Source organism: Heteronotia binoei, chromosome 21 (genome assembly GCF_032191835.1).
Source record: "Heteronotia binoei isolate CCM8104 ecotype False Entrance Well chromosome 21, APGP_CSIRO_Hbin_v1, whole genome shotgun sequence".
NCBI classification, from domain to species: domain Eukaryota; kingdom Metazoa; phylum Chordata; class Lepidosauria; order Squamata; family Gekkonidae; genus Heteronotia; species Heteronotia binoei.
Window position 1 is genome coordinate 191,503,881 of NC_083243.1, and position 21,019 is coordinate 191,524,899.

Below are 21,019 nucleotides of genomic sequence, written 5' to 3' on the forward strand. Positions count from 1 at the left end.
TGGATCTTGGATACAGGAACTGAATTATAATGTCTCTGGGCCTATTTGGTCTGGTTTTGGCCAGGGAGCCTATTCTGGTGGCCTTCAAAATGGTGGGCACAACCCCGTCTTCAAGCTCCAGCGATTTTGCTAGCCAGGCTGACAGCTAGGTTGCCAGGTCTCCCTTTGTATATATGGCTTCATCAATCCCTCCGAGTTTTAAATTGTTTGTCCTCCACTTATTTTCTAATGCTGACAATCTGTCCATTATATTCCCCTCCGTCTTTTGGAGCTGATGTATCTGAGCTAGGGCCGATTGCCCCAGTTCATGAGCTTGCTCCGCCATTTTAGAGGTCTCTTGCATATTAGTAAAGAGACTTTTCAGTTCCTTTTTTATAGGTTGAAGGGCTTCATCTATAGTTTCTTTTAAGTATGCACAGAAATCATGCTTAAAATCCATAAGGTCTTGTCTACAAAGTGGGGCTGCATTGGTTATATCAGTCCTGGTTTCCCCGCTTTGCGTCGGTGCCATTTTAGGCCTCTCAAATGTACCGTGCTCTAGTCAGCCTGCGGAGTCTTCTACTTGAAAGTAGGCTGTTACCAGAGTTGCATTTTTCATAGGACATTGCTTTCTCCCTCCGGATTGTTTACGCATCCTCTGGGGGCGTTGTGAAGCCATTTGGTGCTAGCAGCGCCAGTTTGCAAGGGAAATCGGCTAGGAGCTTTGGTTCTTGTGTCTGCCATAATGAGCGATGCTCCACCCCCCCCCCCCCCAAGAGCGTAGTTTTTAAAAGGTGACCAGCCGCTTTCGGGTTGAAAGCAGCCGAACGGCGCCTTCTTGGAAAGGCGGCGCTTGGCCGCTTTCAACTTAAAGGCAGCTGGCCACCTTTAAAACACCACGCTCTTTGGAGAGCGTGTTGTTTTAAAGGCACCCAGCTGCTTTCGGGTTGAAAGTGGCTGAGCGGCGCCTTCAACCCAAAAGTGGATGGGTGCCGCTGAGAAACTACGCTCTTTGGAGGCTTCCAAGGAAGCCTCCAAAGAGTGTAGGGGAGTAAGGGGGTGCCTCGTAGTGCCCCCAGGCGAGGTAGCGCTCAAGGCTGCCGCCTACCCTGCCTACTCCCACGCGCCGTCCCTGATCCCGCCCTCCCATAAGGCTCAGGGCAGGTTACAACAGAGCCTTCTCAGCTCTGGCCCCAACCTGGTGGAATGAGCTCCTCAGAAAGATCAGGGCCCTGTGGGACCTACTACAGTTCTGCAGGACCTGTAAGATGGAGCTCTTCCACCAGTCTTTCAGCTAAGGCCACAGACACTTGACAGATCAGCCCCTCCTGCCAAAATTAGCCCAGACTTGTCTTTTAACTGCTTATGAACAATGTAAATTGAACTGAATTAGATCTCATATATTGATGAGCAGACTAAGGAGCTATCGCCATCTTTGTTGTTCTATATTGTTATGTACACTGTTTTGTACTGAGATTTTTTTATCTTTTATATTCTTATGTTTTACTGATATATTGTATTTTATTCTGTTGTAACCTGACTGGGGAAGGCAATGGCAAAGCACCCTGTAAAAAGTTTGCCATGAAAATGTCATGATGTGACATCACCCCATGGGTCAGTAACAATCCCGTGCTTGCACAGGGGACTACCTTTTTCTTAACGTACACTGAGCCTGCTTTGGCAGGAGGGGTGGCATAGAAACCCATAAATAAATAAACAATTCTTAAGCCTTTAAGAACATAAGGAGAGCCCTGCTGAATCAGACCAGTTGTTCATCTAGTCCAGCATCCTGTCTCACACTGTGGCAACCAGTTCCTCTGGTCAGCCAACAACAGGGCATAGAGGCCGAGACCTTCCCTCTGATGTTGCCTCCTGGCTTTGTGATTCTGAATGTGGGGTTCTGAATTTGGAGGTTCTCCTCAGTCATCATGGCTAGTAGCCACGGACAGACTTATATCCTCCATGAATCTATCTAACCCCCTTTCGAAGCTGTTTATTCTTGTGGCCATCACGACATCCTCTGGCAGTGAATTCCACATTTTAATCACTTTCTGCGTAAAGTAGTTTAAAAGCAACAACACACAAACACGAAAGTTTTAAAAAAGAACGTACCCAAATGCTTACAAAAAGAAAAGTGACAGCATAGATGGGATGCCTGCCAAAGAAAAGGGATTGATAAAATTATTTATTGAAACATTGTGAGCTTTTGTAGATTATTTATTACCAGCTTTATGAGACGTCAAATTGAAGTTGTGGGCTATAAAGTAGACTAAGGATGTTTGCAGTCTTCCTGAATATTTATTTTATTTACTTCATTTATAGCCTGTCGTTCTCTCCCAGATACAAGGTGGATTGTAAAATACAGAGAACAATTCATCCAAGATAGCATAAGATATCCAATAAACGATGCAATAGGCCGACTATTACAGTAGTTGCAAAAAAGCCAACAAACAAAAACTGTCTAAGGCATGATCAGCAGTCGTTTTGTAGAAAAAGAGGTGGTGGAGCTCATCCAGGGATTGTTATACAGCTGCATCTACTATTCAATGGACAAGGTAGGTAGGTGGGGAGGAGGAGGGGGAACCCTCAGAAAGGTTCCGGAACTGTGCTCCTGTGAGCTCCTACTGAATTCAAGGCCTGGGCGTGATGTTCCATAAAGCAGAAAGTGGGATATAAAGGTAGAAGATACAACAAAAATAAGACAACACATGCAATAAACACTGCAATAAAGTAATACCCTTATAAATTCTACCCTTATAAAAGTGACCTCAGTTATTCCATTATACCATAGCTCTAATCCCTTTAGAAAAGTGGCCTCCTGAATATTTCTGCTTCGTGTGTTCTGTAAAATGACCTGGCTGGGCCTGTCACTATCTCAGAATGGAGTTGTAGATATGAACATATGAAGCTGCCTTATACTGAATCAGACCTTTGGTCCATCAAAGTCAGTATTGTCTTCTCAGACTGGCAGCGGCTCTCCAGGGTCTCAAGCTGAGGTTTTGTCACACCTATTTGCCTGGACCCTTTTTTGGAGATGCCAGGGATTGAACCTGGGACCTTCTGCTTCCCAAGCAGATGCTCTACCACTGAGCTACTGTTCACTTGACTGGATCAATACTACAAAAGCTTTCTCCACAATGCCTTGTTTTCAGTGTGCCTGGGATTTTGCTGCCATGTGGAATGTCTGAGATAGTACAATCCATATACAGGTTTACTAGTTCAGTGAGAACAGGGCTTTAATTTTTTTTTTTAGCAGGAACGCACAGGAGCAGAGTTCTGGCTAGCTTGGCATCAGGGTGCGTGACCTAATATGCAGATGATGCCTACTGGGCTTTTTCTACAAAAAAGCCCTGTGTGAAACAATGGTGATGTCAGGGGGTGTGACCTAATATGCAAGTGAGTTCCTGAGAACAAGGGCTAAGAAATAAAAATATTAATATAGAAACATGGTACTGGCCCTACTTTAGATACCAGATGTCCTCAGAGGCATGTAATGCTTTTCACAAACTTAGACTGGTGTGCCAGCTGCGATGCCTCATGGACACAGACAGGCTTGCCCTGTTTACCTATCCATTTAAAACAATGCACTTTACACAGGGCCTCCTTGGAAGACTGCTTGAAAATTTCAACTGGTTCAACATGGCAGTAAGATGGTTGACTTGGAAAAGTCATCTACAACATAACTTGATGGTGTTACAATCTCCTCATTGGCTTTTAGTTTATTTCTGTGCAGAGTTCATAATGCTAGATTTCACTTAGATATCTAATGATCAAGTAAGATTCCATATCCACTACACAAAAAATCCAAAACAGATTTGTGGATTACATAAAGACACACAGGGCAAAGGTATATGCAAACCCAGAAGAAATCCAAGGTTTTCAGAAATATATTGGAAGGTTGCTAACCCCTCCCCAAACAGCACTGCCTCTTTTATCTAGTGCAGGGGTGGCCAACGGTAGCTTTCCAGATGTTTTTTGCTTATAACTCCCATCAGCTCCAGCCAGCATGGCCAATGGCTGGGGCTGATGGGAGTTGTAGGCAAAAAACATCTGGAGAGTTACGGTTGGCCACCCCTGATCTAGTGCATTTCTGGGGTGGAAGCGGGCCAATGAACTGAAGTTTTATCCTAGCTGCTACTGGTGGCTGGAAGGACTGACCCAGGAACTGAGGTGTCTCATGTTCTGGATGGGGTTGCACTCCTCCTAAATTCACTTTTTTCCCTGGAGAAGGTTTATCACCTTGGAAAGCAGCTGGACCTGGGTATCCTGCTTGGTAGGTAGATTGCATTAGTAGGCAGGAGTACCTTCCATCAGTTTCAGCTGGTGAGACAGTTACAGCATTTCTTGGGCAGAAAAGATCTTGACATCATGGTGTATTCCCTGGTAACATCTAGCAATGCTTATATGTGGGACCCATGTAGGTAGCCATGTTGATCTGAAGCAATAGAACAAAGTTTGAGTCCAGTGGCACCTCTAAGGCCAACAAAGTTTAATTCTGGGTAGAAGCTTTCATGCACACTTCACCAGATACACTGAAACAGTTTTTCTCAAGTCTTACGTATAGGTAGAGAGGAGCCGGTTAGTTGCCAGCAAGGGCTAATTAGACTCAAGATGCATAAGTAACTGGATGATGTATAGCTGAGATTGGATTAAAGCAGTTGGTAAGAACTGTGAAAGCCAGCGAATTTGTGTCTGTTTATCCTTTAGCATAGGGTTCGACCCGTTTCCCCTAAGTAGAGAACTGAAAAGCACTGTTGGCATTTAATGGTATATGCAATATTAGAAGATGAGCAAGTGAAGGTGCCCGAGATGGTGTAGTTGGTGTTGTTAGGTCCATTACAGGTTTCTTCACTTGCTCATCTTTTAACACGGTATATGCCATTTAATGGCAACGGTGTCCTTCAGTTCTCTATGCAGGGCAAACGGGTCAAACCCTATGCCAAAGGATAAATGGACACAGTTTTGACATCAAGAATAAAAAAACCTGAGAAACCTCCCATCTCCAGATGTTTTTTGCATATAACTCCCATCAGCCCCAGCCAGCATGGCCAATGGCTGGGGCTGATGGCAGTTGTAGGCAAAACACATCTGGAGAGCTACCGTTGGCCACCTCAATGGGTCCTCAATGGGGGACCTCAACATAATTGTTTTACTGCAAAGGAATTTCAGAAACAAACTGGAATGGGAGACTGCTGAATTACAAGTTATTATAGAAGAGAAGATATTGGATTTATACCCCGACCTCCACTCCGAAGAGTCTCAGAGCTGCTCACAATCTCCTTTACCTTCCTCCCCCACAACAGACACCCTGTAAGGTGGGTGGGGCTGGAGAGGGCTCTCACAGCAGCTGCCCTTTCAAGGCCAACCTCTGCCAGAGCTCTGGCTGACCCAAGGCCATGCCAGCAGGTGCAAGTGGAGGACTGGGGAATCAAACCCGGTTCTCCCAGATAAGAGTCTGCACACTTAACCACTACACCAAACTGGCTCTCCTCAGTTATAACACTCAGGTCAATGGAACCCCCAGGACTTAGAAGAAATATTGGGTTCTTATCTCACTACACATGCCAAGTCACCCCGTTCTCACTTATACCCAGAAGTCTTTGATCTTAAAGGTGCCACTGGATTCAAACTTAAGTTCTCACATCTGTTGTTAACTCTTTTATTTTTATTTTATTTGCTGATATTCACAGACTCCAACTGCGTTATTCCAATCTTAGCTGTACTTACGTGTTGTGACTCTAATTAGTCCTTCCTGGCAACTAACCCCCCTCACCTATATGTTATGCTTGAGGAAAGATTTTTCAGTTTATCTGAAGAAGTGCGTATCTACACATGCTAAGTCATTCACTTCTTGTTTATACCCAGAATGGAACTTTGTTAGCTTTGGAGGTGCCATTGGACTCAATCTATTTGTTAACTCTTGTATTTGTATGCTAATTATATGCTAATTGTATGCTATCGCTCCAGTCTTGTTCTATCTGCACTGGTGTTCAAATTACATCTGGACCCATTTCAAGGTGCTTGTATGGGGAGGGACGGTGGCTCAGTGGTAGAGCATCTGCTTGGGAAGCAGAAGGTCCCAGGTTCAATCCCCGGCATCTCCAAAAAAAGAGTCCAGGCAAATAGGTGTGAAAAACCTCAGCTTGAGACCCTGGAGAGCTGCTGCCAGTCTGAGAAGAAAATACTGACTTGGATGGACCGAGGGTCTGATTCAGTAGAAGGCAGCTTCATATGTTAGGGGAGGGATGGTGGCTCAGTGGTAGAGCATCTGCTTGGGAAGCAGAAGGTCCCAGGTTCAATCCCTGGCATCTCCAAAAAAGGGTCCAGGCAAACAGGTGTGGAAAACCTCAGCTTGAGACCCTGGAGAGCCGCTGCCAGTCTGAGAAGACAATACTGACTTTGATGGACCAAGGGTCTGATTCAGTATAAGGCAGCTTCATATGTTCGTATGTTCATAATTAACTGCCATTCACAGATCTTACCTACTGCTTTAATCTAATCTCAGCTATGCTTATCGTCCAGTTACTTATGCATCTTGATGCTAATTAGCTCTTCCTAGGCAACTACCCCCCCCCCCCCACATATATGCAAGGCTTGAGGATGACTGTTTCAATGTATCTGAAGAAATGTACATGCACATGAAAGCTTATACCCAGAATTAAACTTTGTGAGTCTTAAAGGTGCCACTGGACTGAAACTTTGTTCTTTATGTGGGACTGCCCTTGAAGAGCGTTTAGAAACTATGACTGGTACAGAACACTGCACTGAGAATGCTGGCTTGAGTGCGTCATAAACTCCATATCGCTCCAGTCTTGTTCTATCTGCACTGGTGTTCAAATTACATCTGGACCCATTTCAAGGTGCTTGTATTGATCTTTAACCCCTTCAAAGCTTAGGACCAGCATATCTTCATGTCCACCTATTGCCATTTGAAACACCCCAACCATTATGGTAATCTACTTGGATATGAGGGTGATCTGGCTGTGACATCTGTCACCTGTTTGATCGCCAGGGTTGATGCGGCTGATCTGGCTGGCTAGGTAAGTGTCCCTTACCTCTCTTGCCGCTCCATGTGCATCCCTCCCGAAGCTGTGCACTCGGTGGAAGAGGACAACCATCCCAGATTATGGTAATCTGCTCCAAGTACTGTTATCATCTGAGGTGAAATGGTTAGCAACCTGAGAAAAGGCCTTAGTCGTGGCACCAAAACTATGGAACTGCCTCCCCAAGAAGATTTGTCTGTCCCCCCCCCCTCCATATGATTCTCTCCCACCAGCAGCTGAATACTTTTGTTTTGTTTGGCCTCCCTTTATTGACCGTCTTTCCCGTTTGTTTTAATTTGCTGTTTGTTCTTTAAGTTGATTTTAACGCCTTTTTACTTGTTTGCTGCCTTGAAGGTGCCAACTGGGCAGAAATATGGGTTACAAACATTTTAAATAAAATAAAAAGAAAGAAAAATGTATGCCATCCTTCCTACTGCAACACTGCAAGGCAGGTGAGGCCAAACGAGAGTGACTGGTCACCCAGTGAGCTTCATGGTCAAGTGAGGTCCAGAATCTGGGTCTCTGACCACTACACCATCCTGCCTCTCTGGCACACGCAGCCGTATTAGGGGGAAAACTGGGCTCACTGGGTGACCTTGAACCAGTCACTTTCTTTTGGCTTGACCCACTATATAGGATTGGACCATAACAACTCAAAATGATGCCCACCAACAGAAAAAAGGTGACTAGAGAAAAAGCAGGAGTGAAAAAAGGATGAGATGAGAAGTAACCATGGGGGGGGGGGGAGTAGGTTGGATGAACAGTGAAGGGGAGGAAACACCAGGTGGGGAGCTGGGTGAAGAGATGGGAAAGAAGAAAGATCAGGAGGATGGTGACTGGGTGTCAAGAAGATATTGGATTTATACCTTGCCCTCCATTCACAGTCTCAGAGCGGTTTACAATCTCCTTCCCTTCCTCTCCTTACAACAAACACCCTTTGAGGTAGGTGGGGCTGAGAGAGCTCTTTCAAGAACTGCTCTTGAGAGAACAGCTCTGAGACAACTGTGACTGGCCCATGGTCACCCAGCAGTTGCATGTGGAGAAGGGAATCAAACTGGGTTCTCCTGGAGTCTGCCACTCTTAACTACTAAACCGAACTGGCATAGAGGAGAGTACTGATGAAGCAGAGATGACAGAGAGGAAGTGTAGGCAGGAAGAGGATCTCTTTGTCCTTGTGGATCATATTACCCAATGGATTGCCTATACTCACCCAATATGAAGGTCATCTTCAGATGCTTTTATCCAGGTTCCCTGCCTAAAAGAATTAGGCAAGTAGGGCCTTTTTGGTGGTGGCACTGTTGTTATGTGACATTATCCTTAAAGAAGTTTACCTGATACTACCTTTACAGGACTTTAGATGTCTGTTTACAGTGGTTTTATTGTATAAACTTTTAAGCTAAATTTCTGTTCTTTAAGGTTAGCTTTCTGATGTGTTTATCACCCTCATTTTTGATATCTGCTATCTCTGGGCACTTTTTTCAGTGGAAGCAAATGCTCCTGCCTCCCCATCTCCTGCTTCAGTCTACTAATCTCTTTGAAATGCTGTGTTATCAGATCCAACACACTGCCTTCCTTCTCACAAAGCATTTTTATTTAAAATTTAATATAAAATGTCTTACAGAAAATAGGTTTTTGGAAAGGTGAGATAGAAACGATGGGTTGGATCCCATCAAAAAGGTCCACACTCAAGATGCTGGGCAACTCCTCCCTCCTGCGACAGCCTCTCAGCTCCCTCCTACATGTTGCTTCTGGGGGGCTGTCCCCCAGGAGAAGCATTTTAGAGGACATCTGGGGCTGCTTTGTGAGAAGGAAGGCAGGCTTCCATGCACAGAATTTAGACAGGATCCAAAACAATATAAACACAGACTATGAGAATACAGAATAGGCAAAGAAATATCATTAAATCAAAAACAACAATTAACACAGGAAAAAGCCAGTTGTCATGTCTCCCTTATTTCTAACTTTCATTCAAAGAAAAGTGAATTCTTGAGTAACCAGCCAACAATGCAGCTGTCATAATAACCCTTTGAGCATAACTCCTTGTGCCCATGGAAACCTTAGTCTAGACCCAATCCCTAGTGTCCCTTTTGCTACCATCTCACACACCATTTAATTCAACAATGCCTAGGGTGAAGAAATTTGGGAAACGTAACTAAACACTAAATCTAGCAGTAAATTCCTTGAAAGAAAAAGCATGCTTCCTCTGACCTTGAAGTTATACTCCACTTTTTTGTACAAATTTGCTATAGTGAGGGAAAAGGAATCAGAATATATACCATTTCAGAAACATAGCATCTTCTTATTATTTTCAATGTGTATAATACTTTCGAGCCTGACACCACTACCCACACCCCAGAGCAGAATCAGGGTATCACATGAGTTTCAAGACGGTGTTATTAACCCAGACTTAACTGAGACCAGGGGTTATACTAGGGTTGCCAATCCCAAGGTGGGGGGCAGGGGATCCCCTGGTTTGGAGGCCCTTCCCCCGCTTCAGGGTCATCAGAAAGCGGGGGGGAGGGGAGGGAAATGTCTGCTGGGAACTCTGTTATTCCCTGTGGAGATTTATTCCTATAGAAAATAATAGAGAATTGATCCGCAGGTATCTGGGGCTCTGGGGGGTTGTTTTTTTGAGATAGATGCACCAAATTTGCAGCATAGCATCTATTGCCTCTCCCCAAAATACCCCCAAGTTTCAAAAAGATTGGAACAGGGGGTCCAATTCTATGAGCCCCAAAAGAAGGTGCCCCTATCCTTCATTATTTCCTATGGAAGGAGGGCATTGAAAAGGTGTGCCGTCCTTTAAATGTGATGGCCAGAACTCCCTTTGGAGTCCAATTATGCTTGTCACAGCCTTGATCTTGGCTCCACCCCTAATGTCTTCTGGCTCCACCCCCAAAGTCCCCAGATATTTCTTAAATTGGACTTGGCAACCCTAGTTTATACCAACTTTTAAAAGTTTCTCCTGTAATATACTGCATGTCTTAAAATACCAAGGATGTTCTGATTTGTCAAATCTTTATCCATGCATTCCAGGTATCTCTGGCACTATTTCCCTTCTCTTACTGAATTTGACACAACTTATCTGCATGAATTAAACTGGTAGAAGATTTGTTACAGGGGGTCTTGCTTCTCTGTACAAAGTTGCACTACATTGCCTTCTGGCAATGCTCAGTGAGAACAGGAGTGTTCCTTTCAAAAGGCACATTCTGAATTCTAATACATTAGCCGCATAAAAGGAAGAAATTTGTCAGGTTTGATTACTACACACACTTCCTGCAGAAGTCTGTAAGCCAATATGATCATTAACCTCGCTGTGGCTAGAAATTAAACATCTGATTAGAATACACTAAGTATTATGTTACTAAACTCAATGCAGAGGATTCTCAACTGGGGTAAAGTTCTAATACGTGTTCCTAACACCATACATTCCACTCTTCCAACTCACTCTGGTTCGTTTCTCAGCAAACATTTTTGAAGACACATCAAGAGCCATCCCAAAATTTTCATTTAGATGGTACTTCAGCCTGCTATGAGTACCAAAGTGGTACTTAAAATTTGTCATTACTGACTAGATCACAATTGAACTCCTAATTGACTGGATCGCAATTGAATCCCTGATTGATGTAGATCATGGTTTTCAGACTTTTCCAACCAGCATTTAAACTGAAATTTAACAAGAATTGTTAACATGATGCAACTTTACTAAAAATAAGCATTTGCCATTCATGAGAAACAAACCTATCCTACTTCATACGTATATATTAAAAAGTAGTCTAAAATAAGCAGTATGCCATGAAGTGGACTTGCTGTTTCAAGTTTACCTTCTTGGGAGAGGAGAATGAATTTTGACGATTTGATGACTTTTCCATCTAGAGTCCAGGTGACAGCAGCAGGTGGATCTGCAGAAACACAGCACTGCAAGACTAATTTTTCACCCTCCGTTACATGGATATCCTTTAGCTTTTCTGTAAATGACGGAGCTGCTCTATTAGGCTCTGCTTCGTTATCCTCAACTTTTTCTTCAGTTATCCCTCTATCTACTGCCGGGCAATCTTCACAGTTAATATCATTCTTATCCTCTTTCTCCACTGGTTTGGAATTCACCACTTCAGCGCTGGCATTAGCAGTCTGGGCTTCAGAGTTGGTGCTAGCACTCTGCATTTTAAATTTTGAGTTAGCATTCTTAGTTTCCGCAGTCATGCTGGAATTTGGTGTCTTTGTGCTTGTGGTGTTGTTATCCAGTGTCTTAGCATCAGTGCTGGAATCTGGTACTTTTGGCTTGGTGCTGGGTTTTTCCACTTTGAAGCTGGAGTTGGTATTCTGGGCTTGGGCACTGGGGCCACCATTTTCAGTTGGTCCTTTTTTCTTTGTACCAAGAACAGATCTAAAATCCGGTGTGGTTGGCTTAGAGGCTGATGCCTTTTCTGACTCAGGTGGTTTGGGTGTACCCTTCTTAGCCAACACTGCACGGAAGTCCACCTGCTGAGGACTATGGACCTTCCTTTCCTCTTCTGACAAGGTCTTGGGTTTGACCTGCCGCTGCAGGTTAGCACGGAAGTCCATTTGTTCAGCTGCAGTTTCCTTCAGCTCCTCCTCAGAAAAGCTTTTGGTGCTGACTTTCTTTGCCAAAATGTCACGGAAGTCAATCTGGACAGCTTCCTGTTGTCTCAGTTTTTCCTCTGTGCTCTCTCGGGTTTCCACTCGCCTTTTGAGAACCCCTCGGACGTCCTCCTGCTCTCCGTCAACTTGCTGGGCTTCTCCAGTACTCCTGAAGCCACCAGTGCTCCTGAATGTTAGTGTATTATGATCATTAGCATCTCTTCGTTCTGTCTGCCTTCCACTGCAAGCAACGAAGGGTTGGGTGGAAAAGGGAGGGGAAGGGGGAGAGAAAAAGAGCAAGCACAGAGCTGGTTTAAAATATCCAGGAACCACCTCAGAGCCAGAACAAAATATGTTTATAGAAGGAAAGGTTGATTGGAAGAGCATGCTCCATTAGTTTATTGCATCAGTGATGACTTCAGGAACCATATAAGGGTACAAAAAAAAGTACTCTCTTCTTCACACTGGCTTGGTACTCTATGCTTCAGCTGTATGATGAAAACAATTTGTTGGATCACTTTTGGGGATTAGGCTGAACTGCAGCCAACCTGAGTCTAGAAGGGAAGAAATTAGCTGAGCAAAAAATAGCACCCACCCATGTAAGTCCCTGGGAACTGTACTTACTCTCCGAATATTTCTCCTCTGGCAATCGTAGTTTCTCTTAGCATCAAAGACAACTGACAGCTGCATTCTCCAACTGGGTTTCTGAAAAAGTTAGACAAAATTCTCCTTATTATGTCTGCCTATCTATCTTCTGGGAACTGAACAAACAGCAATGAAAAAAGATCTCTCTCTCTCTCTCTCACACACACACACACTTTCATGTTCTATCACTGAGTCACAAAAAGATAAATGATCTGCTTATCACTGGCTAAAGAGAAGAAAATTCCCCCATGAAAAATTTCCTGCCTGTTTTTTGTATAATTCATATAGTCTGTGAAAACCATGCAAACATTGCTAACATACTTCAAAAATAAAAAAGAAAGCCCTCCCAAAATAAGTAAACTGAAGAAAAACAAATGTAAGAGTCTGAAAACCTAAGAAGAAGGGGGAGGGACCGCTTTCCAGTGTTGAAAATATTTCCAGTGCTGTCCCAGTGTTTGTTTATACAAGTCCAAGCTTTTAACTTTCTTAATGTTGAGATATTAAAAGCAGGGTCTTTCTTCCCCTTCCCTGCCCCCCCCTTCCCCTTCCCTTGCCAAACAGCACAATCAATCCTCGCGGATTGTTTCAGCCTGTACATATTTATATTTAAAAAATACATAAAAGTGTCACCATATATGGTGATGAGCACTTATTCTTCCTTTTGCAGAGGAATGCCAGAGATGGCTTTTTGGAAATGACTCCCATTAAAAGAAGTAATTAAAATACTTTCCCCTCTTCCTGTATTCCCCCCCCCCCCCCCGATGTTATTCTTCACGGCAGATGTATCTTCAAATGGTATATCCTCCCTCATAGATGGCAAACACACAGAGCCAGATTTCATGGCTTTGGGCAAGTATATAAATATTGCTACCACACTCTAAGGAGTTCTTCATTTTAAAAGATGGATTAACCCTTTGCCAATAGTTTAGGCTGGATGAGAAATATTATCAGAGAATGGGTTTTCCAGAGTTTCCTGGTTTAAGCTCAACCTCATGACTAGAAGAGAAGGATTTATTTTTTTTAATTATTATTTTGAAAGATTAATATCTCTGGAAACATTCTCAGGACACTGGATGTAGAAATAGGAGCATGTGAACCTCCTGAGGTATTCTTTTTTTAATGAGCCCTATTCTCGTTTCAAAAACGGCTAGAATTTAAATCCATCATTAAAACAGAGATACACAATTAAAAGAAACCAGAAGGTTATTTAAATTTTATCTGTGAATTGAACCAGTTCTATGCTCAGGAACTGGTTCAATTCAGAGAACAGGAACTCTATTTTAACCAATTTGGATTTGATTTTTTAACATAAGCCACCCCAAGAACCTCCATGGTTCAGAGATGGAACACAAATCTCTTTTTTAACACCCCCCCCCCCACAGAGATGACTTAACATGGGGGACCTCTTAAACCTGTACTTTCCCCCAAACCACCATGTTAGAGATTATACTGGAATATAACTTCCATAAACAAAAGAACCGGGACATTCAGTTTAGATAACAAAGCCATTAGTTATACAGGTCTGTGTTAACTATTAGATTGAAGAGCAGGCCTCTGAACCACAGTTTAATTTATGTATAATAATTATATCCTGCTTTTCCTCAAAGGATTCTAAAGTGGCTTACATTATGGTTCTCAGACTATCTTCAGTCAAGACATACATTACAACCTCTTCATAGTCCCCTGCTAAGGGTTAAAATGGGTAGAATGCTTTATTGCCATACCCAGGCATTTAGCTAACAGCATAATATACAACACAATTGCAACCATGCAGATTAGGATGCAATCAGGTGCACTGGGAAGTTAGAAGTTAGCCAGGTTGAATGTGGTTCTTGCAATGTCTCGAGCCAGCAATGCCAGTCACTGAACTCAGTCTTATCCAGCATCACCAGTGGGGGGTGTTGGCTCACCCACTGCCTACTGGTTGGTGGTGCAGAAGGTGGCAATGGAGGTGACAGTCATCACTGATCCCACTGGCCAGCATTGAGCAGAATATCCCCTGCAGCATTGGCAGGCCTCCTGGAACTTGACTCTGCTCCTTCCTGTCTGCCAACAGGCTTTCAAGGCAGTGGCCTACCAGGAAATTTCCCTGGAAGTTAAATAGTCGGTCCATACCCAGATGCATACGGTTGCCAATCCCCAGGTGGGGGCAGGGTAACCCCTGGTTTGGAGGCCATCCCCCCGCTTCAGGGTCATCAGAAAGCGGGGGGAGGGGAGGGAAATGTCTGCTGGGCACCCCATTATTCCCTATGGAGTTTTATTCCTATAGAAAATAATGGAGAATTGATCCGCGGGTATCTGGGATCCAAGCCCCCCTGCCTCGCCCTCTCGGGTGGCTCGTGTGCGTGACCGCCTTCATCAGGACCTCAGGGATCAGAGGAGGGCGGCACGCTCACGAGCAAGACACTCCCTGAGCCCTGAGTTTTGAAAGGATTCTGGCCCTTCTGGAGTGAGGATGCTTGAGTCTCAGCAGGATCCTGGCTGCCTCTCTGAGCCAGCAATTAGCCCAAATGGGCAACAGCCAGCAGAGGGCTATATAGCTGTGGGTTTTGAAAGGCTTTGTGGAAGCAACTAGTCACTTACCTGACGTTCTAGCATCCACTCCGGCTTCTGACTTCGGCTTCTGGACCCCCTGACTCTGGCATTGACTTCTGGACCCCCTGACTTCGGCTTCTGAACCTCTGACCTACGATACCTGGACTGTGATTTGGTTTTGGCGCTTTGGACCCTCCTTGCTACCCAGCTACAGACCTTAGACTGCCCCTGGACTTCGCCTGGCCTGGCCCCAGCCCGTGACACTTTCCTCCACTTGAAATTTATCAGTGCATTTTTATAGGAACTAAGTGCTTACAGAATTCCAGCAGAACTTCAATATATCCTGTTCTACCCTTATCCTGAGGCCCAATATATCTTATGATTCAGAGAGTCTGGGTTCCCAGACTGACACACTGACCACCAAATGCCAGGTTCAGATAACCCAGACCATACGTGTTATAAACTGTAACTTGCAATTTGGCCCTCAGTATAGACCAGCTCACACAAATGGTCAATTTTCTTGATACTACAATACAACTACATGATAGACTCATCAGCAAAACCTTATGTCAAAAAATTACACATAAGTACATGCCACCAATTACCACCTTGAGCACAACACACAATCTATCTTCTACAACCAAGCACTGTTACAATCACATTTGTTCCACTTCCGCATCCTCCACTTTAGGGTGATCAGCTCTGTGTTGGAAAACACCTGGAGATTTTGGGTTCACCTGGGGATGGTTGGGGTTTGGGGAGGGGCCTCACAAAAGTATAATGCCTACCCCCCAAAGTAGCCATTTTCGCTAGGGAAACTGATCTTGGTTATCCAGAGATAAATTGTAATATACAAAGCTCTCCAGCTGCTACCTGGAAGTTGGCAACCTAAGTGTGATATATCCCACCAATGTTATACATTGATGTACATCTATGAACTCCCCCCAACCTTTTCTGTGTATACTGAAGGCAAACAACCTTCCCCAGCCTGATTCTGGTCAGGAAAACAGCACAAGGTCCCTCTCTTTCCCCACTAGGCTTCCCAATCCCCAGGTCCCAGCAGGGGATCCCCCGGTTTTACAGGCTTCCTCGCTCCCCCAGCCAGCTGGCCAGCGGGGGAAGCCCCACCCCCACAGCCATTATGCACCTCCATGAACGATTCCCATAGGGAATGATGAGAAATTGATCTGCAGGTATCGGGGGCTTTGGGGGGGGGCTGTTTTTTGAGGTAGAGGTGCCAAATTTTCAGTATAGCATCTAGTGCCTCTCCCCAAAATACCTCCCAAGTTTCAAAAGGATTGGACCAGGGGGTCCCATTCTATGAGCCCCAAAATAAGGTGCCCCTATCCTTCATTATTTCCTATGAAAGAAAGGCATTTAAAAAGGTGTGCTGCCCCTTTAAATGTGATGGCCAGAACTCCCTTGGAGTTCAGTTATGCTTGTCACACCCTTGCACCTGGCTGCACCCCCCAAAGTCTCCTGGCTCCACCCCCAAAGTCCCCAGATATTTCTTGAATTGGACTTGGCATCCCTATTCCCCACATTGCAATCTCAGTCCACATTGAGGAAGTATTGCACCAAACAGAATAGCAGAAATCCTGCTTTCATGTTATATAATCACTCTAGCATATAATGATTTAGTGGCCTGTACCCTACAACTTCACTGAACACAGTCTGAAGCCCAATTATCCCCCAATTGAAAAACCACATAAATGGAGGAAGGCTTCTTAGACAGAGGAAAGTTCTTCAGCTTAAGACAGTGTACATACCACTAAGTTATGCATTTTCAAGTCTTCCACAAAAAGGCACAGAAACTCCCTGGCAGATAGTTTACAAATTTTATAGTGCAGATGCTGTACTGTGCCAAAAACCACACTGTTTTTGAAGTTGTTGTTGATAATTTTCCATTCAAGCATAACAATTTCTTTTGTCAACACAACCAGTCTTTTGAATGCCTATTGGCTTCAAAGAAAACATTGGCCAATTATTTTAAAGGACAAAAGCATGCAAATTAATGTCTTTATTCAGATATGAAGTTAGGTCAGCTTGTTGCAGATCAGCCAAATGAGTTCAGAGAAAGAACCTGGGGAGCATTTTGAAAGTGAGAGGAATTCTGCAAGGCAGGCAGGCGCACAGGCTCAGGCTTCTCACAGCTTGCCCTTTCTAGAAACTGAAGCCAGGTTCAGTCGAGCAGCTATGATCATGCATGTTTTCAGCATCCACTTCTTTCATCAGCTAGCATTTGTTCCTCCAGAATAACTACAAGGGTGAACAGATTCAGCCTGCCAGGTGACACCTTATGACCATCTGCAAAGACTGGGCTTTTTCTTTTGGCTTCAATATTAGTCATCAAATGTTGAAACCTAAACCTAATCCAGAGCAAGTCTTAATTTCAACCCAAAACCTGACCCAGGCTGGATTCAGACAACATAGTTAACCATGTTTAAACTGCTGTTTAAGGAACTAGTTACAGTTAATGCAGTAGGCAAAAAAAAAACCCAAACACCCAACTAGGGTTGCCAAGTCCAATTCAAGAAATATCTGGGCACTTTGGGGGTGGAGCCAGGAGCAACAGTGTGATAACCATAACTGAATTCCAAAGGGAGTTCTGGCCATCACATTTAAAGGGACTGCACATCTTTTTAAATGCCTTCCTTCCATAGGAAATAATGAAAGATAGGGGCACCTTCTTCTTCTACCCACAGATCAATTCTCCATCATTCCCTATGGGAATCATTCATAGAGGTACATGATGGCTTTGGGGGTGGGGGGAAGCCTGTAAAACCGGGGGATCCCCCTCTGGGACCTGGGGATTGGGAAGCCTACACCCAACAACAACCAGCCAGTCTGCTGGAAATCCCAGTTCATCTGCTGCTAGTGAGAGTCAGCCACAGTCAGAAAATCAAGGCACGGTGTTGTAGCGGTGCTTAGAACAGTGCTAGCAAACAGATGGGACTAAACTGGAATTCCTGCATTCAGATTAAATAACCAACCAGAATTATTACAAATTATTCACAAGCTGGGATACAACTACTAAGGATCCTAATGTATGGCCCTCCTCCTAACCAAAGTCTGTGGGGTGGCGAGCAATTAGGCATTACACTAAACCAAAGTTTAATCAACCATGATTTATCAACCATAGTTCAGTGTGACGTCAAAATGAAACCCCAGTCTCAACTCATTGCAAACTTTACAGAGGCTTAATTACTCTATCAGACACAGCAAATCCACACTTACTCTGAAACACACTTTCTGAATATGTAGCGAAGAAAAAAAAAATAGCTTACACTCAAAGTACAGAGAACTAGGGGTAGTCAAACAGTGGTAGAAAAATTTAGGATGACTGCAATGTTATGCACACTTACCTGTGACGTAAACCCAATTAAAAGAATGGGACATTTTCCTAAAACGCCTGCCGTCAGGCTGTGCAGGAAACTTATTTTTTTAATTGTTCAAGCTCGACTAAAAAGGTAGCACAAACAACCATTTATTTTAAAAGTCTTCCCAGGCCAAAAAAAGTTATGTAGATTAAACAAAATTTAACAAAGCCCCAAATATTAACCATATAAGGCAACATGTGCAAGTTCAGTAAATACTGTGTAACGATATTATCAGTTAGTCGTACAACTATGCTTATTAAGACCATACCAGGGAATATGGTTTTATATTTGATCAGCCCTGGAGGAAGAAATCTGAACATGTTTTTAACCAGTCAAAAACATTACGGTTGACATAAAGTGTATCCTTTAAAGATTTAAATTCAAATTCTACAAAAATAATGTGTGAACACACAACCAAGACTGTAAATGCTTGGTACTATAAGAAATGGCTGTGCATGTGACAAAACAAGAAAATAGGTGGGGGGAACAGAATAGGAGCTGTAATTTAAAATCGGTCACACAATTTGTCAACAAGTGAATCCTTTGTATTTATTATGATGAGTCATAAATATACAGAAAGGCTTCTTGGGCTACTAATTTTATGATAAAGCTAATGTTAACACTCCGTGTTTCAATAAAATGTTTGTTTTTCTTTTCATACCTTAGATGAGCCTGTGCAGGCTAAAAAATCAGAGAGAGAGAAAGCATTTCAAAGCTGCCTTTTCAATCCACTGGGGAAAATACAGTTTCTTCTTATGGATTAAAAGGGGAAAAAATATTTCTTCCTATGATTAAAAGAAAAAAAAAATCTCCACCAGAGGTGATTTTGCCCTGACAAATAACGAAATAGGAAAAAAGTTAAGCAGCCTCTCTTTATCTCTTGTTCCTTGGTCTGACCTCTCAGCCAACACAGCTGATACTGGCTTTGAAACAAAACATGGTTTCAAAAAACAAAACAAAAATTATATGTAAAGGTTACTAAAAAAAACAGGCAGCCACTAAGGAGGAATGGTAAGTGCTTAAATCAGAGTAAATTTATTTATTTAGTTATTTAATTCAATTTATATCCCGCCCTCCCCGCTGAGGCAGGCTGAAGGCGGCTCACATGGTCATGCATATTTGAGTCAATTACTTGCAGCTGGAAGAGGAGGAAGAAGAAGAAGAAGAGGAGGAGGTTAGATTTATATCCCACCCTTCACTCGAAGTCTCAGAGCAATTTACAATTCCTTTCCCTTTCCCTCCCCACAACAGACACCGTGTGAGGCAGTTAGGACTGAGAGACCTCTCAGAGAACTGCTCTTGAGAGAACAGCTCTGCTAAGAACTCGTGGCTGACCCAAGGTCACACTAGCAGGTACATGTGGAGGAGTGGGGAATCAAACCTGGTTCCCCCAGATTAGAGTCCAAACTCCTAACCACTACACTAAACTGACTCATGAAACATGTTTGTGTTAATTGTCACTGTGTGTAACCTCAGTGTATTTTATTGATATATTTACTTAATATCATGCCTTACATTCTAAGAGGGACCCAAAACAGTTTACATCATTCACCTCTCCTCTATTTTATCTTCACAACAACCTTGTGAGGCAGATTAGGCTGAAAGTGTGTGACCGGCCCGAGGTCATGCCGCAAGCTTCTATGGCAGAGTGGGGATTTGAACCTGAGTTTCCCAGATCCTAGCCCATCACTTTAACCACTATACCACACTGGCTAAAGTATATGCAGTGTCGAAAGCCATAACCAATTTACAAGATACAGAAGAAGAGGGCTACACCAATAAGGAGTCAAGAAAAACAAGAAAAAATAAAGGTGTGGTGGGGAAATATCTTATTTACATCTGTAGATCCCACAGATATAAATAAAATATGTATTTCCCCACAACATTTTTGTTGTTCTTCACTTCCTGCATAATTTACGAGATAAGTAAAGAGTGAAAGTGACAATTAATTGAAAGGAATAATTACATTCACAGAAATCACATTTAGGAGTGCAAAACTTTATCAAAGGAAGATTGCATCATATCTGCTGCTGTTATCAACATACTTGAGTTGTATTTCATACTGCCCAGCATGGCCAGGCTGCACATTCCTTATAACCAACGTGAAGATGTCTTCATTCTGTAGAAATTCCCAGCCTGCTCCTGGGGTCACTTCCTGCCCCTCTTTGAACCAGTGTACTGTAGGGAAAGGATCTCCAGCAATGGCACAAGAAATAAGGATGCTCTGCCCAACAACTGCAGTCACTGATCTAGGCTTGCTAATGAACCACGGCTGAATGCCATCCTGAGGTTCTGCAACACAAAGAGAAATGTAAGAAAACAGAGAACATAACTCAGATGATCAAAGATTTCAGGTTTTCACGGCAGGTAACATCATTAGGGTTTGTAGAATCTTTCGGGCTCAAGTGCCGTGTTCTACTGGAGAAAGTTTTCCTTCCAGACGTTTCGTTCTCAGCTGCGGAGAACATCCTCAGTGGCGAAGGAAGCCCCACCAAACAATGGGCTCATCCACAAACCAATTGCCCTTTCATCACACCCCCTCCAGCCTAGAAATAGCAGCTCTCCAGCAGCCCTGGCCCCACTCAATGCACAGCAGCCAAGAAGGTCTGAGCGCCTGCTCCGGCTGCAACGCCACTGAGAATGTTCTCCGCAGCTGAGAACGAAACGTCTGGAAGGAAAACTTTCTCCAGTAGAACACGGCACTTGATCCCGAAAGATTCTACAAACCCTAATAACTCAGATTCATTCACCCTAGAATTGCTAAATCAGTCTTTATACAAGTTTACTTAAGACTCTTCTCATGGATATGTACTATGTATTCTACACGTGTAGAAC

General features: G+C 43.5%; 1 protein-coding gene across 2 annotated transcripts in view; it reads right to left on the reverse strand.

The window, feature by feature from the left end:
- Nucleotides 1–21,019, reverse strand: part of MYLK (myosin light chain kinase) — a 440,102-nt gene that overhangs the window by 215,119 nt on the left and 203,964 nt on the right. For both annotated transcript variants that reach the window (XM_060262723.1, XM_060262722.1), the window contains 3 exons: nt 20,230–20,476; nt 12,249–12,329; nt 10,847–11,865 (listed from right to left, as the gene is read on the reverse strand). In XM_060262723.1, coding sequence (XP_060118706.1) covers nt 10,847–11,865; nt 12,249–12,329; nt 20,230–20,476 — 1,347 coding nt within the window. The remainder of the gene's footprint in view (nt 1–10,846; nt 11,866–12,248; nt 12,330–20,229; nt 20,477–21,019) is intronic.